The sequence below is a fragment of the Helianthus annuus genome, chromosome 15 (genome assembly GCF_002127325.2).
Source record: "Helianthus annuus cultivar XRQ/B chromosome 15, HanXRQr2.0-SUNRISE, whole genome shotgun sequence".
NCBI classification, from domain to species: Eukaryota; Viridiplantae; Streptophyta; class Magnoliopsida; order Asterales; family Asteraceae; genus Helianthus; species Helianthus annuus.
In genome coordinates this window covers 79,648,256-79,675,006 of record NC_035447.2, presented here as the reverse complement: position 1 = coordinate 79,675,006, position 26,751 = coordinate 79,648,256, and the positions used below count along the sequence as shown (strand labels likewise).

Sequence of the window (26,751 nt, the reverse complement as noted above, 5' to 3'; positions counted from 1 at the left end):
TGAGGGTCATGACCACACCCTATAGCCTTAGAATAAGTACATCTCTTATTGTACAATTTGAGCTTCTAATCTTTTAGCTGTTTAGCACACCACTTAACCAATCATAATTTCCCATTAAGATCATCAAATGTTTACGTATAGTTGTCAACTACGTTTGATTGTATTAATAAACTAGGTTATTATCCGTGAATTTCATTTCACATGTTCAGACATTTATATTTTATTAAACACAACTGCATATATATTTTAAAAAAATGTATAATGCGTAACAAATAAATGTATTAAATAAACGTTAACAACATCTCAAAAATCAAAAAAATACTTATCAAATATAAGAGAAACAAAACAAACGTGATCATATTTCGTTTAAATGAATATTAATAGAATCTTAAATTACTGAAACCCCGACTTTTTGCTTAACATGTGCAACACATTATTCTAGAGGACAAACCAAAGCTTCTTTCGGAGTAAAAACTGTCATATCAAACTTTGACTCAAAAATCATGTCAAATACGTTTGATACGATCCCATCCAGTAGTGATGGAAATATTTTGATTAATTTTTTCAATACTAACAAACTATTCCGGAAAAAGAATCCAGAAAAGACCCATTGTAAGACCATTTTTCCAAGAGCAAGGTGATAAGTGATTAAGTTCCTTTCCTTGTTGATGGAAACGAATATTCCAATCATCTGTTTGTTGGATAACCATTGCGGAAGTCGTAAACAATAAAAACCAGTCAAGAAAAAATAGCAGTTCATTGGAAGATCTTTACACCAAAAAGGAACGGTTTGTGGCATAAATATAGCACCAAAACGAAACAATTTGTGGCATAAATATAACACCAGGAAGAATATCCCAATCACCCGTCTATAGGGCTGTTCATGAGCCGAGCGGAGCCGTACCGAGCGGACCTTTGCTCATGCTTATCTCGTTTACAAACCGAACTGAGCAAAGCGGCTCATTTAAAACCGAGCCTCAAATCAAACGAGCATTTTTCGAGCAATTAATATTCCGAGCGAGCGTAGAGCGAACTTTGAGCGATTTTGCTAAATTTGCGGAGAGATAGTGACAATGTGGGTCTCAAGTTTTTATGTCCTTAAAAACACACACATTTCATGACATAATAATTTACTTATGAATAACAATGTTGTGGTCGGTGATGCGATGATGATATTGCACGAACAATGACGTTGAGAGTAGGAGACGAATAGACGATCGACTTAGGGTAACAACATAAGACATTAAGGCAATGAGCAGACCGCCGTTTAGCGGTTTAGGGTTTAACTTTTAGATTTAGAGATGATTTTTATTGGCGTTATTGGGTTAGTACGTATAGATATACTTGTAAACTTGTATATAGTAGACCAATATCTAATAGAGTAGTATATATAAAATATAAATTTAATTTACATTTATGTATATATGTATGTGTATATATATTTATAGGATTCGGTATAAGGGAAAACCACCCACAGTTGCGATAACCATGAGAACTCATATTAACCAATCAAAATTAAACATCATGATCAAGGGCGTAGCTTTCAAGGGGCCGGGAGGGGCGCCCGACCCCCTGAACTTTTCGCTTAGTAGTGTTATGTATGTACGTTTCGTGTAGAATTTTTTAGGTATATACGTTTTCGACCTCTCGGTTTTATAAAAAAAAAATTTACTTATATAGAATTTTTAGGTTCGATGACTTCCGACTTTTAGTGGAAATTTTCAAGTTTCGCCACTGATCATGATTAAACTTGTGAACATAATGAGAGGGATATATTAGTAATTTAACCACACATAAATCCTGCAATTACAAATTCCCATATACCATATCCTCTCTCTCATATCTCAGTTTCTCTCCTTCAATCAAATCTTATTCTCTCTATATTTCTAATCTGAGTCTGAATTCATCCTCTTTCTCTTCCCCAATTAACACCTTCTCTTCACTAGCAAACACCTTCACACAACTGCAAAACAACTCTTTTTGAGAGAAAAGAATGGAGATAGGTTGATTAGTTTCATACACAGACCATAAACTTAAGATCTAAGAGACGTTGAAGGCGTTGACGGTGATGCGGTGTTCGAAACCATAAAATCAATTAAAGCCTTAGCCACCTCCGGTCAGTTTCTCCTTCACCTTTCTTTTTTCTTCTATGCAAGCAATAGCCTATTTATTCTTTCTACGCCTCTAACGGGTGTTTGGTGTTGCGTTTTCAAAACAGATTTTGCGTTTTTGAAAAAGCATGCAGGTACATGCTTATCTAAAACTGCGTTTAGGAGGCAGATAATCACTTTTTTCATTCAAACACTTTTTTAGATTATTTATGTTTTACAAACGCAATAATCAAGTAATCACTTCAAAACATAATCTTAAAAAGTGAGTGTTGGGCTTGTTATTATGTTTAGGGCTTTGTTTTTTCTAGTTTGGACTTGTTTTCTTCTCTTATTGTATAAGCTTTTTGTTTTTCGTGCTCGCAATCCATTCATATTATCAATGTCAATGTTAAAAATGGGGTAGAATTAATGTAGTATGCAACTTTTTAGCCGGTTGATTTTTAAAGCTTTTATAATTTTGGATAGTGATTATTAAAGATCTAATACAATTTTGGGTAGTAATTATTAAAGGTTCGTATAATGTTGCAGATATGAGAAAAGATTTATTCAACGTATTTGATTCATACTAAATTAACTGATACAAGTTTTGGCTATGTGGACATCATGTAAGATTTGAATAGACGTAAAATTTGTAAAATCTCGTTTTACAAGTGTGTAAATATGTGTTTAGATCTGCTAGTTTGAATAGACATGTAAGATTTGAACACACATATAAAAGTCGATGTAAAAGATTTTTGTAAAAGTCGATGTAAGAGTATTTTACATTCGATGTAAAAAAAATATATTTTACATTCGATGTAAACTTTTTTTTTTTTTTGTAAAAGTCGATGTATAAATATTTACATTCGATGTAAAAAATACTTTTTACATCGAATGTAAAAAAATATTTTGTAAAAATGTTACACTAAAAATACGATGTAAAAATGATTGTGTTTTTGTGTTCATGTGGGAAACGACGACATAAATTTTTATAAAAGACGGAGGTAAAATATATTTACATCGTTGCACTATCTAAGAAATTCTTTTTATACTTGTGTTCGTAGGTATTGCGGTGTCTTTGGCGAATGAGGACGATGAAGATCAAGATCGGCTCTGGCTTTATTTATTTTTTTGTTGAAATTAGGGAAGCAATGCAAAAAGGTAAGACGTTGACGAGCTATATTTGTGTAAATAAAACTTATAACCGGGGCGAAAGAAAAGTTTACAACTGCGGCTTAAAAAAAGTTTACAACCGTGGTTTAAAAAAGGTTAAATTTTTTTAGCAGGGGCGTAAAAAAAATTTACAACCGGGGCGTAAAAAAGTTTAAAATATTTTAACAGGGGCGTAAAAAAATTACAACCAAGACGGAAATAAAATTTACAACTGGGGCGTAAAAATAATTTACAACCGGGGCTGGTGTAAAAATAAAAAATTTACGTGTCGGCGGCATAATAAAATTATAAAAATGTTTGTAAATTTGTAGTTTTTACATACGTTTGAAAAAATGTTTTTACATTCCTTGCCGAATGTAAAAAAAATTTTGCACACGGTGTCGAAAGTAAAAAAAAAATTTACATGCGGCAGAAAAATGTTTTTTACGCCCCTGAACGCGCGCTCGAAAATGTTTAAAAACAAAAGCCTTCATTTTCAAGGTAGAGCCTTCTTTAATGTTGATAACCTTAGAGCCCAACAAATAATAGTGTTTAGCTTCAACAAAGTTCATCATTCAAATCTCCGTTCTTTTGAATCAATCGTCAGAGCATTCACATCCAATCCACTAAAAATATACATACATTCCATTAAAAAACAACTCCTATATCAATATATTTCCACTAAAAACAAATACTTTTTCTCTCTCCTTTTCAATATATATTACATTTTCTCTCTCCTCTACTCATAACCACTTTCAAAATATATTAAAAAATTATACAGGGTGAACAGTGTCCCCCCAAATATACAGATGAACAGTAACATTTTCTCTCTCCTCCACTCACAACCACTTAAACCACTTTTTATAATTTAAAAACCCATCTCTCAAGATTTGGTGGATAGAATGTGAATGCTCTCAGGCCATTAAAAACTCCCAAAAAAGTCTTTAATTCAACTTTGATGTTCATCATTCAAATCTCCGTTCTTTTGAACCAATCGTCAGGCCAATAAAAACTCCCAAAAAATTCTTTAATTCAACTTTGAAACATAAAAAAGACAAATCAAGATCCTTTGCAAGATCAAATTTTAATCAACCATACAAAAAAATAGAAATTTTGACTCGAACAAAAAATTTACCCACAAGTAGTAATAACATCTTACTCAAGCAAAGCTTAAATGTTACTAAATGAAACAACAAACAATTTTATATATTGGGGAAAGTGGATACGGTGTTGTTAGAATGAAAGTTGTAGTAAAAAAGGTATCTTATAGCAACCACACATTTTTCATTAACACCCAGAAAACCTACGACCTTCTTCCATTCATCACCAAAGAAATAACACGTGCTAAGAGAATCTTTTTCAATAAACACATCAAACCAGTTCCACGCATTGACATAAACCTTAATTGTTCCCCTCAGCTTAGAAACACCAATAGTGTTCTACACAAAATCGGTGGGTAGAAGCTATAGTAAAAAAAGTGTTAGCATTAACATCCTTAAAAATAATCTACTTTATATAAAAACATGCAGAAATAGATATGATTATAACTTACCAAACGTTCAACTGTATGATCATTAACAAAATGGCAGAAAGACTCAATATACTTTTTATCCACAAAAGATGAAATAGAGGTGAACATAACAAACTTTTGCTCACAATGCGGATAGGGTGCAACCTTCATAAAAGGTGTCAGCAAAAAAGTATATGCTTCGATTTTTCTAAATATAAGCACAGTTCCTTCGGATAAAGAAAGATCAGCCACAACCTTTTCCCAGCCACGACCATTGTGTCTGGCAAAATCAACCAACCAAATCTTACCATTCACACACTTTATGACAACATTCTTAGTATCAATTGCAGATGATAACCATGTCTTACAAAAGAGATAGGGTATAACCTGTAAGAAGAACACATACTCAATCAATGCTAAGCACTAAAAATATGTATTGCTAAAACAAATTAAATATCAATTTAAAGTATAAACATTAAAAAGTACCAAAAATTCCTTGGTGAGTGATGAAAAACACTTGTAGAAAGACATTCTATCGGTTTTCCTGTTGAATCTGAAAAAAAAAAGACATTCATAATGATACAAAGTTCAAAAATTAAAAGTTACAATGATGAATCCGGAAACAAATACAATGGAAATAAAAAAAACGACAACACAAAATCATTGTAAAAAAAGTAAGAAATCAACATGCAAACAAAAGATCATACATAAAAAAAAGAAATCTGAAAGAAACTAAACGGACAAAAAATAAAAAATTGTAACTATTACTCAGTAAATCTGGAAAACAAAGAGCATAAAAGTAAAAATAAACATCACCAAACGAAAACAAAAATCAATGCCAAACAGTTTTGAAGTAAAGCAGTCGTTGTTAATCGATAATATAATATGAATCTTTCGGTAAACATCAAAAAACGAAATCAAAATTGATTTCATAAAGAAGATTAGATGATATAAAACAAAAAAGTACAAAACGGAACATGAAGACGATCAGACAAAAAGATAAACTTTAAACAGGAGGATTCTTAGATTATTACCTTCTTGATAAATACATATAACATAATTAAAATGTTACTAAAATGTTTTCTTGCTGATCAGACAAAAAGAAAACCCCTATAACTGTTTTGAATAAACCCTAACGATACCATATAACTGAGAATCGTGATTTTATGATAAACACTAACATTCGTTAATATCTGTCGCTGAAACAGAGAATATCTACTGAAATTTTTTTTCCCAAATAATGTTTCTTTAACATGTTCTCAATAAATGATAACTCTACTTAACTAAATCCTTTTTCAATTTCTATTCATAACTGTGTATAATGGTATATCTACAATGATTCGATTCATTTAACACCGAAAAAAGACTACAAACTTCATCACAAGTTGAATGTACATACCTATTCTTAATAAATCAACACTGAAATCGGTCGATTGAAGTCTGCCGTAGAAGACGACGGTGATGAATGTGGAACCCTAGATGAAGACGGTGATGAAGAAATCTTTGGGTGAAGATTTGAAAGATGATAGTTGTTGATGTGTAATGATGTTCTGTATTCACATAACTATTCGTTCCCTCAAATTTCAATTGATTTAACCTATAGTTACACAAACAACCCTCATTGATTTGTGATATTTACATAAGGGTAACAAAGTGTGTAGGTAATGAATAACTAAGGTATAAGTAGTATTGTTATTACTTGATATGTATATAAGCAACACTTTTGTAACTAAGGGAAAAAAAGTTTAAAATTGTAATATTTCTACTATATAAATATATTAAAATTAAAATATGTTTAAAATAATAAAAAAGGATAATTATACATAAACAAAGTAAAATTGAAAGTAAAATACAATTATAAGAAAAGAAAATAGCAAATCCAATAAAGTTTTTATATAAAACCACTACAAATCTTTGAAGTTCTAAAATAATTGAAAATGTAAACCTATAAATTCCCAAATATCTCTTTATAGACAACATTCGTGGTTTGATTTGTCGACCACCCATTCTTGTCAAATATTAAAAGCTTGACGCCATCTTTAGTGTTTACTCTCGACAATGCAACATACAGCTGGCCATGTGAAAATACAGGGTCTCTCAGATAAAGACCGACTCTTGAAAGAGATTGTCCTTGACTTTTGTTAATAGTCTTCGCAAAGTATACTGTTATTGGAAACTGCTTTTGTTGAAACTTGAAGGGTATTTTCTTGTCCGACGGTATCATGCTAATTCTTTGAATGTAAGTTCTTGAACCAATATTACCTCCCGATAATATTACATAAATCATTTTGCTGATCAATATTCCTCAAAAACATCACTGGAACACCCAACTTTAATACCAATCTATGATTTGGTAATCCCGAAACCTTGACACTATTTAACACCTCAGGATTATATAAATCTTCGTGTAATGGATCACTAATTTCCTCAGTTGGGCATATACTATCGGAGCTAAGATACTATACTTCTTCACCGGGAAATAATGCAAGCAAACGATCATTGATACCATGAACAACTTCATTCTTAGGAGTGAGTATGGCTCTCTCAGAAAAGTAGTCACGATCTTTAAAACGGTCAAGAACTGAAGGATATACAAAGTCAATCAAACTTTGAATTGGATCAGTTGAATCAATTATTAAAAGATCGTTTAGTATCTATATAGTTGACTCGCCATCATTACCATCACCAACATTACCTTCGTCAATTTCAAGAAGCCATTTAGCAAAATCGTTTATCTCCTCGATGTTTGCACTACTGGTTCCAACAGATAAACAGATGTTCCTTGTCAATTTTAAAACCTTGCAAGTCGACCAAATGTAGGATGAACATAAGAGACATGTACGATGTCTTGCCTGCTTCCATTTTGTACAACCGGTAGGATTTGTCTAAAGTCACCACCAAAGACAATAGCCTTTCCACCAAGTGGAAGTTCAGAATTTCGTGAATCACCAACACTCAAAACATCCTTCAATGTACGATCAAGAGCCTCAAAAGCATGTTTGTGTACCATCGGTGCTTCATCCCAAATAATCAACTTGGCTTCGTTTAGAAGATTAGCGATTTCCGTATTAGGTTTAATATGGCAAACCGAATCTTCATTAAGATTAATCGGAATATGAAATCGTGAATGGGCAGTACGACCTCGTGACAACAACAATGATGCAATCCCACTTGAAGCCACATTAATAACAATATGTCCATTGCATATAATGGAAGCAGCTAACGTTTTCCACAGAAAGGTCTTACATGTACCACCGTAACCGTACACTAAAAAAGCACCACCTTTCCCATGTCGAACAACATCCATAATCTCGTTATACACTGCTCTTTGATCATCGTTTAAGACCTGTGAAGATTATTGAACTCAGCCCTAACTTCGTCCGTGTCCCAAGAAAACTCCTCGTTTATCAGACGGTTGCTCTCGTATATTAGAGACTCATCGTCAAGAACAGGCATTGGTGAGAATCTATGAAAGCTGGAACCATTATGAATAAGATATTTTTCGATTTTGGACAACATTATATCCTTTAAACGTTCGTCTGAATCAACCAATCCTACAATCAAAAGGAAATATATTTAATATAACGCAACACTTTGTTGATATAACTATAAATCATTAACAATAATATGCATTTTATGTCACAAAAACTATTAGAAAATAAAAAAATACCACTAAAGCCAGTATCTTTCCGCATATTGTATAAAATGTCCTTGGACAAAAGCTCTCACGTCTTCTCCCAAACAACTTCGGGTCTTAAAAGAGTATTAGACAATGGTAGTGTACCGAACAAACAACGCAGATAATGACCATTTCCTGTAAAACTGGCTTCTTTAATACACTCTATATATTCATTGTCATCGTCTAACAGCCCAGGTGCATAACACGCATCCCTAAAAGTAGGATAAACAACACCGTCATAAGTTCTGATTTCTTCAAAGGATCGTGGTCCCTTTACCTTAGTTAGAAGAATTCTTAGGTAATAAGCCTCATCAAGAGAAGGAGACACAAAATAAATTCTCTCAACCACAATTGTTCTCAACACTCATGTGAGGTTTACTTGTTGACGACCCCAAGCCCTCCTCACTCGCATACACATCACCAAGGTTACGCTTCAAATCAGCTGATGATTGCTTCACGTCAGCCACATAATTCTTTGAAACAGGTGTGGAGTTATCACCAGTGTAAGAAACACCATCCTTAACAAAATTAAAAAAAAATTAAAAACACAACATTTATAAGTATATATGATTATATTTTTTAAAGTTAAACCTTTGCGCTTTCACCACTAGCAGATTAGAACTCGGACTGACTCATACCAAATGAATCAGAAAGATCAAGCTGTAAAAAAATCGAAATCATAAGACAATTTGTATAAACCTCATTTAAAGAAATAAATTAATGTAAATTTTTTAATATAATAATCGCTTACTTGATCAATTTTCCATTTTTTGTTGAGCTCATCCAAGATGTCAACATCATTGGTAACAACTGATATTCCATAATTCTCCATATCATTCACAATATTAAAGTCTGTTACTTTGATCACGAAAGCACACTTTTGGTTAACCAACGTTTCAAATTCAACAGAGTATTCTCTTGGAAGCTCATCGGTCTTGAGTAACTATATTAACAAAATCTCATGTGTGGTTAGAATCTATATATAAAAAGCTAATTCAGTTAAGTATAACATAGTATCAAATAAAACCTCATCCTGAATTTCTAAAAGTTCCTTTGCAGTTTTCCCAACAAACTTCAACGCCCCATGGTCAAACAATGTAAGTGTTACAGTACCGGTTGAATCTTGAACCCGAATTGGTATTTTAAACCTTAAAAGCGTATTTACATAATTAACAAACATAGACGAATAGATAATATAAACAACGTTAATTGTTGAATCAACAATAATATAATTATGAATAACAAACACTTTACTTGGACAACGAAAAATCTTCTTTTCCTTGACAATCCTTGTTGGAACATTGATACACCTTCTCATCTCTAACATCACTTGTTCCATCTTCCTTATCATAGGTTTCAAACTTTTGCTCAACTTTAGACTTGCAATGGTTACACCCATCATAATACTACATCTTATCAGAAACGATTGCTACAATAGTTCCAACAATAACCACTTTTTTTTACTGTTTAAAAATTAAAGAAATAAAAGTTTATTAAAAGTTTGTTAATAGTTAAAATATAAAATATCAAATGTTAAGGAAAACCTCTATTATTGAGCCAAGATAATCAATTGGTGAAAAAACATTGTTGTTCATAAATTCATCTTCAACAGAACATATCATATATGACCCAACATGGCTACTTGACTCGGTTGAAGCAGCAAGTTTTGCAAGAAACCTACAAAAAAAAATTAGAAGAAATCATAATGTGTAATAACCAAAAAAATACAAACAAAAAATAAAGTAGATAGAATTATAAAAATATAAATAAATCATTTGCTCACTTTTCCTTGAATGATAGCATCTCATCAAAATTGTCGTTAATGAAAAGTCGTGAACCATCAAAATTATTAAAAATCCCCCATTTGCCTATTTTTTTAGGTAAAAAAATAAACAATACATCAGATATCTAAAACGGAAAAATTGTTGTCAACAAAATAACATAGAAATCTATCTATATTGTATAGTATAAATTGTGTAATTAATAAAATACCTTTTTAGGTCTTAACAACACCAAAATGGACAGCAACGACAACATGCACTTCACGATTTTTACCAACCATGTAAAAATACATGTCATTAGCATAATCATCCCAAAGAGTTAAATCAACCTGAACATCTCTACAATAGCATATAAGAAAATAATTTAAGTTTAACAACATTCTGTAAAAACTATAACATAAAATGAAAAAAAATAAATTAAATAATTAAAACTATATTACTCGAGATCTTGAAGCTTAAGATTGAGGCGTTTCCCTTTACTACCATCTTTTTTGTTAGTGTCCTCAATCTTATAACAAACAACCACGTAACCAATGAAATCTAAGAGTAAAACAAAAAAACATGTCAGTATATAAGTACACACAAACTATTAAATAAAACATGGAACAAATCTTGTTGTATAAAAAATTTATAAAAATTAACAAACATACCTATTGTTGTACCCTCTTTAATCCTCTGAGAAACAACATCCTTGAAATCAACAAAATCGAAAACAAACCGTGGACCTTCCCATTTGCTGCACCTTTCCACAGATGTATGGTAGTTAAAAGATAGCTTCTGACTGTTATGAACAATCTTAAATGATGCAGTGTTCGCAGAAAGAGATGACCTTTTTATAATAAGGCATTCATCGACATTTAGATGTCTCTCAAACCTTGAAAATAACTTATGTAAGCAAGAAGCTTGAATCTTGGTACCCTATTAATAAATAAATAATAGCATGCAAAGGAAGTGTTATAATGCAATCACTATCAGCATCATTAAACGAAATAAGATTTATGGTATTGTCAATACATTTCAAACATAATAGATTATACAAAACGAAATAAATCAAGAAATTACCATCTCATCCATCAGTATCATGTCAACACGATATGTCTCTCTTTCATTACCTCTCATCTTCTTCCTCCACAAACTAACAATCTTAACCTTGATAGTGTAGTTTGTACTAAGAGCATCAATATCATTCAACAAAGTAATTTCACCTTGGTTTTCCATTGTAACTAACAACACAACAAAAAAAATTAATAGACTGTAAAAACAGAAATAACATGACTTTAAAAAAACATAGTTTACCTATCCAAAATGCCTTAACCAAAGAGAGGTTATTTTTTGAATTGGAATAATGAATGAAGAAAAAATGACCATCTATTTATATAAAATTAGCAAAGAAAATATTTTTAGTAATATGATGTCAAATTCAAATCACAAAAAAATCATTTTTAAAAATATTATAATAAAAGAAACTGTATAATTTATAATTACATAACACAAATTAACATAAATACAAATTTATAAAAATCGATTTTTTGTGATTTAAATTTGACATCATATTACTAAAAATATTTTCTTTGCTAATTTTATATAAATAGATAGTCATTTGTTCTTCATTCATTATTCCATTTCAAAAAATAACTTCTCTTTGGTTAAGGCACTTTGGATAGGTAAACTATATTTTTTTTAAAGTCATATTATTTCTGTTTTCACAGTCTATTAATTTTTTTTTTGTTGTGTGGTTAGCTACAATAGAAAACCAAGGTGAAATTACTTTGTTGAATGATATTGACGCTCTTAGTACAAACTACACTATAAAGGTTAAGATTGTTAGTTTGTGGGAGAAGAAGATGAGAGGTAATGAAAGAGAGACATATCGTGTTGATATGATACTGATGGATGAGCTGGTAATTTCTTGATTTATTTCGTTTTGTATAATCTATTATGTTTGAAATGTATTGACAATACCATAAATCTTATTTCGTTTAATGATGCTGATAGTGATTGCATTATAACACTTCCTTTGCATGCTATTATTTATTTATTAATAGGGTACCAAGATTCAAGCTTCTTGCTTACATAAGTTATTTTCAAGGTTTGAGAGACATCTAAATGTCGATGAATGCCTTACTATAAAAAGGCAATCTCTTGCTGCGAACACTGCATCATTCAAGATTGTTCATAACAATCAGAAACTATCTTTTAACTACCATACATCTGTGGAAAGGTGCAGCAAATGGGAAGGTCCACGGTTTGTTGTTGATTTCAAGGATGTTGTTTCTTAGAGGATTAAAGAGGGTACAACAATAGGTATGTTTGTTAATTTTTATAAATTTTTTATACAACAAGATTTGTTCCATGTTTTATTTAATAGTTTGTGTGTACTTATATACTGACATGTTTTATTTGTTCCATGTTTTATAAGATTGAGGACACTAACAAAAAAGATGGTAGTAAAGGGAAACGCCTCAATCTTAAGCTTCAAGATCTCGAGTAATATAGTTTTAATTATTTAGTTTATTTTTTTCATTTTATGTTGTAGTTTTTACAAAATGTTGTTAAACTTAAATTATTTTCATATATGCTATTGTTGAGAGGTTCAGGTTGATTTAACTCTTTGGGATGATTATGCTAAGGACATGTATTCTTACATGGTTAGTAAAAATCGTGAAGTGCATGTCGTCGTTGCTGTCCATTTTGGTGTTGTTAAGACTTACAAAGGTATTTTATTAATTACACAATTTATACTATACAATATAGATAGATTTCTCTGTTATTTTGTTGACAACAATTTTTCCGTTTTAGATATCTGATGTATTGTTTATTTTTTTACCTAAAAAAATAGGTAAATGGGGGATTTCTAATAATTTTGATGGTTCATGACTTTTCATTAACGACAAATTTAATGAGATGCTATCATTCTAGGAAAAGTGAGCTAATTATTTATTTATATTTTTGTAATTCTATCTACTGTATTTTTTGGTTATTACACATTATGGTTTCTTCTAATTTTTTTGTAGGTTTCTTACAAAACTTGTTGCTTCAACCGAGTCAAGTAGCCATGTTGGGTCATATATGATATGTTCTGTTGAAGACGAATTTATGAACAATAATGTTTTTTCGCCAATTGCTTATCTTGGCTCAATCATGGAGGTTTTCCTTAACATTTGATATTTTATATTTTAACTATTAACAAAATTTTAATAAATTTTTATTTCTTTAATTTTTAAACAGTCAAAAAAGTGGTTATTGTTGGATTATTTCTGATAAGATGTGGTATTATGATGGGTGTAACCATTGCAAGTCTAAAGTTGAGCAAAAGTTTGAAACATATGATAAGGAAGATGGAACAAGTGATGTTAGATATGAGAAGGTGTATCAATGTTCCAACAAGGATTGTCAAGGAAAAGAAGTTTTCCCGTTGTCCAGGTAAAGTGTTTGTTATTCATAATTATATTATTGTTGATTCAACAATTAACGTTGTTTATATTATCCATTCGTCTATGTTTGTTATTATGTAAATACGTTTTTAAGGTTTAAAATACCAATTCGGTTTCAAGATTCAACCAGTACGGGGACACTTACATTACCATGAGGCGTTGAAGTTTGTTGGGAAAACTGCAAAGGAACTTTTAGAAATTCAGGACGAGGTTTTATTTGATACTATGTTATACTTAACTGAATTAGCTTTTTATATATAGATTCTAACCACACATGAGATTTTGTTAATATAGTTACTCAAGACCGATGAGCTTCCAAGAGAATACCCTGTTGAATTTGAAACTTTATCACCAACCTCAAACTTGAGGGGTTTTCGCCTTTTATCCGCGTAGCTCTTTTGCCTATCCCGGGCAGCTTTTAGGCGGTCACGAATCTGGACAATCTTGTCCGTTGTCTCAAAGACTATATCAGGACCTGATAATTGAGTGTCTCCTACTTCTGCCCAACAGATGGGCGTTCTGCACTTCCTACCATATAGCGCCTCAAAAGGTGCAGCCTGAATGCTGGTATGGTAGCTATTGTTGTAGGAGAACTCGACCAAAGGTAGGTGCTTATCCCAGCTACCTCCTAAATCAATCACACATGCACGAAGCATGTCTTCCAAAGTTTGAGTGGTACGCTCACTATGCCCATCCGTCTGAGGATGGTAAGCCGTACTGAAGTTTAAGCGCGTGCCCAAAGACTGTTGGAAACTTTTCCAAAAGTGTGACGTGTATCTGGTATCTCTGTTAGAGATAATAGCCACTGGTACTCCATGTAGAGACACAATCTTATCGACGTACAGTTGGGCTAACATGTCGGAGCTATAAGTCTCCTTAATGGGTAGAAAATGTGCTGACTTAGTCAGTCTGTCAACTATGACCCATATAATATCATTTCCCTTCTGCGTCTTTGGCAACTTGGTGATGAAATCCATCGTCACCATTTCCCATTTCCAAGTGGGAATTTCTGGCTGTTGTAGCAAACCTGACGGCTTTTGATGCTCCGCCTTGACTTGAGCACACGTCAGACATTTAGCTACATAGGCAGCTATAGACTTCTTCAAACCTATCCACCAATAGTTTGCCTTCAAATCCTGGTACATCTTATCCGCTCCAGGATGAACGGAATATTTGGAACTGTGGGCTTCCTGAAGGATGACGTCTCGAAGCCCTCCATAAACAGGAACCCATATTCTTCCATTTAATCTCAGGATTCCGTCCTTGCCATAGGATAACTGCTCTTCAGTCACCCCTAGCTTTTCATCAGGGTAGTTAGCTTCCAACACAACCTCATTCTGTGCAACTAACAACCTTTCATTCAAACTGTTCTTGATCTCAATGCTCTTGGCATTAATTCTTATCGGCTTCACTCTTTCTTTTCTGCTCAAGGCATCTGCGACTACGTTGGCCTTGCCTGGATGGTATCTTATTTCACAATCATAATCATTTAAATTTTCCATCCAACGTCGCTGCCTCATATTTAAATCTTTCTAATTGAACAGATGCTGAAGGCTTTTGTGCTCATAATAGATCACACACTTGGTTCCATACAGGTAGTGCCTCCAAAGTTTTAGTGCAAATACAACGGCACCCAACTCCAAATCATGGGTGGTGTAATTCTTTTCATGCACTTTTAACTGTCGTGAATCGTAGGCAATGACTTTGCCTTTCTGCATAAGCACACATCCCATACCGGTGTGTGATGCATCACAATAAACCACAAACTCATCAATTACTTCAGGTAACGTCAACACTAGAGCGTTACTCAGCTTTTGCTTCAAAATATCGAACGACTCTTGCTGCTTAGGCCCCCAATCGAACTTGCTATTCTTGCGAGTCAGCAAGGTCAGGGTTGCTGCAATTCTTGAGAAGTTTTCAATAAATCTCCTGTAATATCCTGCTAGTCCTAATAAACTGCGAATCTCTGTAGGCGTCTTCGGCTCTTGCCAGTTCATGATAGCTTCAATCTTAGCGGGATCTACTTAGATACCACACTCACTAACAACATGTCCAAGGAACTGGACTTTTCGAAGCCAAAATTCACACTTAGAAAATTTGGCATAGAGCTTTTCCTGATGAAGCAGCCTTAGAATACATCGAAGATGCTTCTCGTGATCAGCTTGGTTCTTTGAGTAGATGAGAATGCCATCGATGAAGACAATGACAAATTTATCCAAATGAGGCTTGCAGACGCGATTCATAAGATCCATGAATGCGGCAGGTGCATTAGTGAGCCCAAAAGGCATCACTAGGAACTCGTATTGACCATAACGAGTCCTAAATGCAGTTTTGTGTACATCTTCTTCTTTAACCTTCAACTGATGGTAGCCTGACCTCAGATCAATCTTGGAAAAGTAGCTTGCTCCTTGTAGCTGATCGAACAGATCGTCGATCCTGGGCAAAGGATACCTATTCTTGATAGTGACCTTATTAAACTCACGGTAATCAATGCACAAACGCATCGACCCATCTTTCTTCTTGACAAATAAGATTGGTGCTCCCATGGAGACGAGCTAGGTCTAATGAAACCTTTGGCTAGCAAGTCATCTAACTGCGTCCTTAATTCCTTCATTTATGTTAGTGCTAACCTATATGGTGCTCTTGCAATAGGCGCTGCTCCTGGAATGATGTCGATTCTGAACTCTACTTGTCTATCTGGTGGCAAACCAGGTAGTTCTTCCGGGAAAACTTCGGGGTATTCAGAAATAATGGGGATATCTTCAATCTTGGGCTTCTGCTCATCAATGGTCACATGTGCCATATAAATGACACAGCCCTTCTTCAGACATCTGGATGCCTTTAGCATAGCCACTTGCTCAGGCAATCCATGCTGAATATCTCCTTGAATGGTAAGTGGTTCACCAGACGGAGTCTTGATCACCACTTGCCTCTTGTTGCACACAATCTAGGCTTGGTTATGCGATAACCAATCCATACCTATCACTACATCGAAACCGGCTAACTTAAACGGAAGGAGGGACAAGGGAAAAGAGTGGTTCCTAATGGATATGACACACCCATCTAACATAGTCGAAATTGTTTCCATGGTCCCATCAGCTAATTCCTCCTCATAAATCACACTTAAGGTTTTAACAGGCAATCTTAGCTACTCACAAAACTTATTATCTACAAAGGATTTATCTGCTCCAGAATCAAACAATACTCTGGCGAAAACATCATTAATGAGGAACGTACCTGTTATGACATTGTCGTTCTGGATAGCCTCCTGTGCATTCATTTGAAAGACCATGGCGTTTGTCTTTTTCCCTTCCTCAGCTTTCTTTGCCAGTTTTGGGCAGTTGGTCTTGATATGCCCTTTTTCATTGCAACTATAGCAAGTTGCATCCTTCAACTTTTTGCAATTAAGGGTCCTGTGCTCAGAGGACTTGCAAATTCCACATGCCTTCGGCTGGGATTGAGATTTCTGCTCAAACCTGCACCTCCCAAAATGGTGCTTCTTGCAAATCTTGCACTTGGGTCTATCACCCGATTGTTGATCACCTTTTTTAGATCCCGGCCCCTTTTTGTGATCCTGATTTCCTTTATGCTTCTTGTTTGATCGGCGTGAATTATCATCATTTTGCTTTCTCTTCTCAGCGTCCGAGTTCCTTAGCGATCTTTGCATGACCGCGTCCAACGTAAGGGACAGGGAAATATCAGCTGCGGATCTGAACGTAGCGGGCCGAGAGGCCTTCACGCTTGCTTTTATTTCTGGGGCCAAACCCCAAATGAAACGTGCGATTCTCTTGGGTTCCGGGGTCACTAGGTAAGGAACCAACCTTGACATAGTATTAAAGCTTGTGAGATAAGCCTGGCAATCCAGGTTCTTCATGACCAGAGATAGAAAATCAGACTCTATCTTTTCAACCTCATGCTGAGGGCAGTAATTTTCTTTGATAAGAGCAACAAATTGCTCCCAAGACATGTTGTACAATGGAACTTTTCCCGAAGCTTGAATCAATGATCTTCACCATGCTAGGGCTTCACCCTTAAATGACTGGGATACAAACTTTACTATGTCCCTTTCAGCACAACCACTAATGTCCACAACAGTGTCCATTTCATCCAGCCAAGTCATGCAATCCACAGCGCCTTTCTCCCCAGTAAAATCTCGGGGCTTGCATGAGACAAAGTACTTGTACGTGCATCCTTTAGCGTGAGGTGCATTATCGAACACTATCTTCTTGGGGTGAACACTGTTCTCATTTGAAGAATGTCGATCATCATCTTTCTTAGGTTTAAGCTGGACAGAGGGTGGTTTGCTATGAGCTTGAGAATGGGTTTTAGGCTTGGAATGAGTGTAGACAGGGTTCTACTTTGGGTCCCAGAGTACTCACCGTTCTGCCTATCCAAAGCTTTTGTAACGGCATTATCTACTAGCGCTTGCAGCTCCGCACCAGTTAACTGTATTCTAGCGTTATCGTGGTTTTCCACCGGATGACTATTTACTTCATCCGACCCAGCCATGTAGCTTCAATTGCTACATATAGAAATAATGGGCAAGGTTTTATTTAGAAGCTTTTACAGTATTTTATATTCTAGTAACCATGGTTTTAAATTGCCATTTTTAGGTTAATTTGCTACAAATGTAGGGTCTTTATTAATACCCTAAATTGTAAATTAGTAATAGCACATAAGGCCTAGTCACGCAGACAATTTAATATAATTATAAACCAGGATTTTACAGTATCCAGGTATTTAGGTTTGAACCACAGTTCATCACCTTTTCTTGACAGGGAGTTGTAAGCTACCACTGTCCTTAGTCCCAGAGAACATTTAATTATTGCCCACAGGCACTTCGTCCATAAGGGGCAGTTATATAATTAAGGGAATTTAAATTAACCCTTTTTAACAGATGGCCTGTGTGACTTTAATGATTCATAGTTTGCCAAGAATGTTAACGTACTTACAGATGGTAACCTGGATTGGAATCCTTTTAAATAGGTTTTACCGTCTTGGCCATATCTGCAGGGACATATAGGCTAGGTTTTACCTTTAGGATTCTTTTAATAATTAACGCAGAATAGTCCTAGATTGAGATTTTATTATGGATCTTAATCTAATTATGGAACTACCATCTTGGCCTTGTTTCATGATAACATATGGCTAGGTCTTGCCCTTTTTAGATTTATCATTGATATGTTTATAATTACACATATTTTTCGTATCAAATTCCATGCATTTTGATTATTTTGGATGTGGTTTTCCCGCAATTTTGGTACTTATTTGATTATATGTTATATTTACAGGAAACTGTGAAGAACATGTTGATTTAGCGGTGAAAACGGAGGGAAGTGAATGCAGCAAGAGAAGCACGGAAAGACGTGTCGAAAAACAAGAAAAAAATGAAGAAGTTGCTGATCAGGACCCCTTACGGACCGTAAGACCTGGTCTTTACGGTCCGCAAAGAGGGGGCGCGCGCTGGAATTTCCTAACAACCTTACGGGCCGCAAAGCATCACCCATACGGTCTGTAAGCATGTCGGTTTTCGCAAAAGTTGTTATAAATACAATACAACCGATTAGGGTTAGGGGTATCGCATACCAGACGGCATTGGAGCATTCTTGGACGATTTTGGAGCATCTTGGAGCTGTGCAAAGGTCTTGGAAGCTTTCGGTTCGAGTTTTGAGCAATTCGGGTTCGTTAAACATTAGTTTTTCGGTTTCTATTCGATTTTGGAGCATCTTGGAGCTGTCACCCAACAGTGACGTCTATCACTATTTAGGTCTGTTCACCTAAAAGTGACATGTATCATGACTTAGGTACGCCCACCTAATCTGATAAAACAACAGTAATGTGCACAATACCCCACTTACTGCCAGTAACTTTAAGATTTGCAAAGACTTAATCCCTGTAATTATAACTGGAAAGCAAATAGGGTTTTGAAAGTAATTTGAGAATGACTCACATTATAAGCATGCAGTATTGAATTAACAAGCTTCATGATTCAGATTCTTCTGAGAATTAGCACCTACTTTGATTGTAAGTGTATGGGGTAGTGTTTATTCTATTGATAAGCCTGATAACCTAATTTAAGCGATAATGCACACGAACTAGGTAAATAACTAATACAGCATTTACGATAAACTCACGAGATTAAAACCCTCACGACGAATGACAAAGTGCAATACTTAAACATCCATCGGATTCGCAACGAATGACAGAGTATACCCCGAGTTCGGGTGGCACTCAAACATCCTATCGGGATCATGATTAATGATAAAGTATAGCATTTAAACATCCTGTCGGATAGTTTCAATCGATCGGATATTGAATCGTAGTAGTGATCAAGTTAATACCCTGTATCGTAGCAGAATTCGAGCTAGTGTGTGTTTGGTAGTAATCAGACTATAACTCAGTGTACGAATTGAGTTTTATCGTCGTTCCAATGCCAAACTGCAAGTCCCACACCCCTCTATTTATAGCTGGAAAATGGTCTCCCTCGCGTGTCACGACAGGGAGACTTGTCTCCTTCGCGTGGCGTGACGGGTCCAATTTCAGCATAGGGTTGCTTCGTGTCTTGGTAGCCTAGCTGAGTCAACGGAAATTGAAAATTCGATTTTGACAACAAACTGTGATGATAATCGTCAATGGGGAATACCCCCCCCCCAAGTTTTAGGGGCCCTGATCCTGATTCTGATTGTTCTGAAAATTTTAGGAGTTGTGCAGGATTACTTGGGTGTCTCAATTAGGGTTTCCTATTGGGCAAATAAAATAATAAATAGTAGTTTTGGTGAGAGTTGTTATGGTTTGGGATAAAAAGGAATAAAATGGTGAGAAAAGAGAATGGACACACTTTGTAACTTTAGGGTTCAACTAGAAAATCTCCTGGTATAAATTTTGGGTATAACTTCTAAGTTATTAAAAATATATATTGCACTCGTGGTAAGTATAGTACCCCTAATTCAACCTTATCCCGATGTCCCGAGACAGAATCCCAACGAACTTAGTCGGGCAGAGCCCTGACATGAGTTATGGGGCTCAGATCAATCGGAAAGGGTAGCGGTGATCAGGAGTTACAATACTTAAAACGAGGCATGGCTTTATTATTATTATAGACTAAAATAAAAAAATAAAAAATAAAAAATAGAAATGGAAGGCACAGTGAGAAAGATAAAGATCGAAAGAGGGGTGGGCAAAGGAAATCTTGAACATTGCCTTTCTATTTATATTGAACTAGGTTAATGCCCGCGCGATGCGCGGCTTCATCCAAAACCATATTATTTCCTTTGAAATATAATATTTTGTACATACGCATACATTGGAAGAAAAAAACAAAAAACAATTCAAATTCCGGAAAAAAACTTCCTTGTAGACTACATTTGTTGTTTTACTCGTTACATTCCCATCTTTGTCTAGTATAAGCAACTTCACACCGCCTCTGCTTTTAACTCTTGATAACGCAGCATAAAGCTGACCATATGAGAAAACTGGATATTTCAAATACAATCCAACCATCGATAGAGATTGTCCTTGACTTTTATTTATAGTCATTGCAAAACATACATTTATAGGGAATTGTCGTCGTTGAAACTTGATAGGAATTCTTTTATCCGACAGTGTTAAACTAATTCGTGGAATAAACGTTCTGGTCCCTATGTTTCCTCCGGATATAATCTCCGCCTCTATAACATGTTTATAAAGTTTAGTAATCCGTAGTCTCGTACCGTTGCATAAACCATTTTGTTGATCGATATTACGAAGCAACATTACAGGTACACCAACTTTAAGGACTAATCGATGATTAGGCAGACCAGAAATTTTTAAACCATTTAGAACATCGGGAGAATATAGTCTCGCATTTGCTTCATTCTTTCCTTGGATCAGTTTGACAAATACTATCAGAACTCACATACTCCACTTCATCGCCAGGAAATGAATCAAGCAACTTTTCATTAATTTCTTGAACAACCTCGTTCGTTGGTGCCAATATAGCTCTTTCAGCAAAATAATCTTTATCTTTGTACAGTTGAAGAAGCGAAGGATATACAAAGTCGATCAGATCTGACATAGGATCCTCAGAGCACTTGATTAACAAATCTTCAGGAATATCTATAACCACCTCATAATCATCACTGTCGCCAATCTTTCCCTCTCCCAAGTCAAGCAACCAATCCGCAAAAGCTTTAATCTCGTCTATATCAGATGTGTTGGCTCCTACAGTTAACCTCATGTTTTTGGTTAACGTAAGGACCTTGCAAGTACTCCAAATATACGACGACGTGATTGAAGCATTAACGATAACTTTTCCACCAAATGTCATCTCACATTTGAAGATATCTTTCATTGTTCGGTCAAGTGCTTCAAACGCATGTTCATGATTCATCGGTGATTCATCCCAAATGATCATTTCGTTTTCTTCAATAAATCAGCAACGTCATCATCCGGTTTAATAAAACACATCGAGGTTTCTGTTAAATTTAGAGGTATATGAAACCTTGAATGTGCAGTACGCCCACCAGGTAACAAAAGAGATGCGATTCCACTTGATGCAACATTTAGTACAATATCGACTTTACATATAATGGATGCAGATAATGTCTTCCAAAGAAATGTCTTACCAGTACCTCCGTACCCATATACGAAGAACAAACGACCCGCATTACTATTAACTGCTTCAATTATCTCATCAAACACTAAACGCTGCTCATCGGTTAGGCTGCTTAAATTATTATCAAATTCAATGGCAGTAGCGCTTACATCGTACCTAAGCTCATCAGCAATTAAACGGTTGTCTGCTGAATATATTGATTCACTGTCGGGTTGAGGCATAGACGGAAACCGACTTAAACTTGAGTTGTTACGTAATAAGTAACGCTCAATTTCCAACAACGTTAGGTTCCTTATTTGTTCTTCTGGAAGAGACAAACCTATTAAATTTATGTAAATAAATTATTAAAATTCTTGTAAATAAAAATGAAATTAATTAAAACTAACGTGTAAAATATAACTGACAAAATATTACATAACAATTTGCGTACCTTCGATCCTCAAAAGCTTTTGCCGATTGTATAAAATACCATCCGCAAGGTACTCCCATGTGTTTTCCCAAACATTTTCAGGCTTTGATAATGTATTAGACGCCAACATTGTAGCAAACAGATTACGAAGATAGTAACCAGAACCTGTGTAGTACGCCTCTTTGATAGCTTCTATATACTCCTTGTCGTCGTCTAAAAGGCCTCTAGCGTAGCACGCATCTCTAAATGTTGGGAAGACTTGTCCATTTACAGTACGAATGTCTTCAAAAGACTTAGGACCTACTACCTTATTAAGAAGAATTCTTAAAAAGTATGCCTCGCCCATAGAAGGATTCACACAATGAATACGACCAATGGTTTTTCCTATTATGCGTTTATCCCATATCCTTTCATCCTTCTTCCAAACAAATTTAGTTGGGAACTCAACGTAAGCAAGGGTGCGCGCCAACGGATCTTTTTCGTTCTTTTCCATCCACCCCAAAAACATCGTAGAAGAAACAGAAGGTTTTTGTAGAACGCTATCAAGTTCGTCATCAGGGCCGTATACAACGTTTTGTTTATCAGGTAGATGAAACGGAAGCCTGATTACAGATGGATAGCGGTAATGAACATCAAATGCAAATATGCGCCATGAAGCTTCACATGCCGAGAGATATCTACAATCGTAATACTCTTTGATTTCATCTTTTCCATCTTCAAGCTGACCTTCATCACCATTTGGTACAAAACCAAATTCAGCCCTATCTGGTCCTTTGTTAATGTATTTAAACAAATACTTAATGGACGCAGCCTGGTTACACCATTCGACGGTAATGTGTGCTTGATAACGTCTCAATAGGGTTTTGCTATACGGAACCACGCTTCTGTATCAAGCTGAATACCAGATTTCTCAACAAAAACACCTGAATCGGCTCGTCTATATACCGGATAACCATTCGAATCTAGAGAAGTCTTATCACAGAACTTCTTAGGAAATTTCTTCGAACACTTACCGTCGACCATACACGGACAATTTGGTTTTGCAACACCACAAGGTCCGTGAATCATATACTCGCTGACAAGAGTATATAGATCTGGTTCTAAGTTTTTGTCAGGTATCTCGGAAGAAATGAAGTTGTCAACATACTCAACCGAAGGAAGCTTACTTTCGTCATGTAAGAACAGACAGATATGCGCATGCGGTAGACCTCGTTTCTGAAACTCTATAGTATAGACAACTGCAATAGGATAGTTAATATTAAAATACTTATTTTCGAAGTTACTGTTATGAACGTAGCATACCAAAAAAAATTATAATAAAGTAACCGATTTATATGGATCCTTACCTGCCGATGCATTGCCGAATAAAGATTTCTCTCGCAAGTCTTTCATGATTGCGTCAAGCTTAATTTTGAACAATTGGCATAAAATATCCGGCCTATCCTCGGGATTAATCTTCGTGTCCTTTAGAAATCTTTTAATCTCCAGCCATTTAGGATTGCAAGTGATCGTAATGAAAAAATCAGGGTAGCCAAACCATTTGCAAATGGCCATCGCATCATAATAATTCTCCCTCATATAACGCGATCCACCGGTAAACGAAGACGGTAGTAGTACGCGTGTTCCAACATTTGACATATCTGGATTACCATTTTGTCCAAGCTTTTTAAGGTTATCATATGTCTCAGATCTCAGTTTTTTTGCTGCATACGTATGAATAGTAATCGTTCACTTTCAATCATCGTATATACGTCAACCAAGAACTGTTGCAAAAGTCTTCGAGCATTGAGAACCAAAGAGAAATGATTCACTCTATCTTGAACATGGTAAGCAAAATACTCTCTCATTGTACATTTTGACTCTTTCTTCTTCGTTGATGCTTTTCCTTCTCTATGAAGAATATCAATCCGGTAACCATCTTCACCAAAAGGGAAAAGCAATGGATACTGAAGCGCGAGATAAGAAGAATGAAGCTCGCTAATACGTTGTAGACCATCTTTCTTTGACTCAACAACTACATCACTATTATCAAGAGCTTCCTTAATGTTTCCAACAATAAGCGCAGCAACTTCGGACGACGTCGGTAGGTTGTATGTACGACCATCTTTAGACCTATTTGCCTTAAGCCTTAATTTTAAGTCAACTTGAGGATTATCAAAAAACCGATCTCGTACACGTCTATATGTTTTCACCAGCTCATTATTTGAATCTAAAATCACCTTAAGGTACTCTATGAGTTCAGTGTCAAGCAAATCAGAAGTTGCGGATGCTGGTTTGTTTGAGTTACTGTAAAGCAATTGTAAGACAAAAGCAAAAGTATCAGTAAGTGTTTATATAACATACAACCAAAAATATATAAAAAATAAATAAAGAAATGGTTTCCAGGGATACCTAAATACGATTTTGCGATTACAAACTTCATTATCTGTGTCGTATATGTAAAGCTACGCAAACTTTGGTTCACCACCTTCTTTGGGAAGAATACTTCCCAGTGCATGATAATTCTCGCTACTAATTCGGTATACATACGGAGCATTTCCTCTATTGATTTTCCAATCAACTTTACCACCCATTGAAGTGAACGAAAACATAGAATTAAAACGACGAATATTCAGTAAGAAATGCTTGCTCTTGTCGTCTAAACTCTTAAAAAGACTTTGATATTCCAGACACGTCTCTTTAAAATTAGGAAGATGTACTTTTCCATAAGCACAACAAAGCATATAAGTTGTTCTTTCGGAGTAAACCTTTCCTTTTCCGGCCTCAACTTTCCACAACTTAGCATTACATATGTCGCATACAACTACTTGATCACCATGATCCAAATAATCTATTATTGAGCATAAGAAAATATATCATTTTGTGGTATTGGTTATGAAATTAATATAATGACATTCTTCAAGTGGAACTTAAAGTAGTGAGTGTGTAAGGTACTTACTGTTAGAAACTCCTTTATATGGATCTTCAGGTAATTGTTGAGGAATAATATGATCGTCAGAAGATAAGTCAACCATTGGAATAGGATATACGTTTCTACCTTGATTAGTAGAAAACCTTTGTTTACCTCTTTGTTTTCTCTTTACACCTATATGTTGAAACCAACGAAAAATAATAAAAATGTCAAAATCAAAAAAAAAGAAAAGAAATGTGAAATACATAAATACATACAACCAACCTGAAGTAGATGCTTCAGACGGAGTTGTTAAAGGTGTGGTTACGCAAAAACGTGGATCGATGGTATTGATATAAGACAATGAACGCATTGGTGTTACGATCCGGCATTCATTTGTATGGGATGCAGAAACGTTGAATGACTGAGTAACGTCTTTTGAAATGGAAGATTGGTTACTCAAATTATTTCTCTTATTATCCAAATGTAATTTCCTATATTTTCTTCGTTCAGCTGATTGTTGATGCTCAACATCATTAGAAGCAACTGAAAAAAAAATATGGATATCCGTAAAATATCAAATTGTAGAATAAAATTTGTATTTTTGTCTAAATAACCACAGAATTTACCATTTGTATTGTTACACAAATTAGAAATGAAAAAACGTATTCATGTGTAAAAAATTATAGAATGTACCATTTGTAATATTAACCAATGGACTTCTTTCAGCTTCAACTACAACAAAAATAGTATAAGTCACCGTATGAAACATGTTTATGTATTACATAATTTTTTATTTAAAGAAAACTCATAATCATAATAAATAAAATTTAAATATGTAAGTAAATAACACCAACCTGATGTATACGCCTCGTACGGATTTGTTAAAGGTGTGGTTGGCAAGATACGCCGATCAATGGTATTGATATAAGATGATAAAAGAATTGGTATTACAACACGGCAATCATTTGTATCGGATACTGAAACATTGGATGATCGAATTACGTTTTTTGTTGTGTTTAACTTGTTGGTCACATTATGTCTCTTATTATATTCATGTAGTTTCTTTAATCTTCTTCGTTCAGCTGATTTTTCATTCTCAACATCATTATAACCAACTGAAAAAAAATTGATATCTATAAATTATCAAATTATACATTAACAAACGAATTCCTTTATAAAAAAAACAAATAATTTTCCATTTGTAATGTTA

At 34.7% G+C, this 26,751-nt stretch overlaps 2 protein-coding genes and 1 long non-coding RNA gene across 3 annotated transcripts; 1 reads left to right on the top strand and 2 right to left on the bottom strand.

The window, feature by feature from the left end:
* The first annotated feature begins 1,859 nt into the window (after positions 1-1,859).
* On the top strand, positions 1,860-19,536 carry LOC110911968. The gene is made up of 3 exons (XR_002577537.2): positions 1,860-2,116; positions 3,155-3,251; positions 18,938-19,536. It is a non-coding gene; the product is annotated as an uncharacterized LOC110911968 (long non-coding RNA).
* A 1,959-nt stretch (positions 19,537-21,495) lies between these two features.
* LOC110913914 lies at positions 21,496-22,014 on the bottom strand. The gene has a single exon (XM_022158731.1). It carries the CDS (start codon positions 22,012-22,014, stop codon positions 21,496-21,498), a length of 519 nt encoding a protein of 172 aa, XP_022014423.1.
* Positions 22,015-22,034: 20 nt separating this feature from the next.
* Positions 22,035-23,716, bottom strand: LOC110913915. The gene is made up of 3 exons (XM_022158732.2): positions 23,521-23,716; positions 22,670-23,413; positions 22,035-22,558 (listed from the first exon to the last, which is right to left on the bottom strand). The coding sequence occupies exons 1-3, from the start codon at positions 23,714-23,716 to the stop codon at positions 22,035-22,037; spliced, it is 1,464 nt and encodes a 487-aa protein (XP_022014424.2).
* Between the last annotated feature and the right edge of the window lie 3,035 nt (positions 23,717-26,751).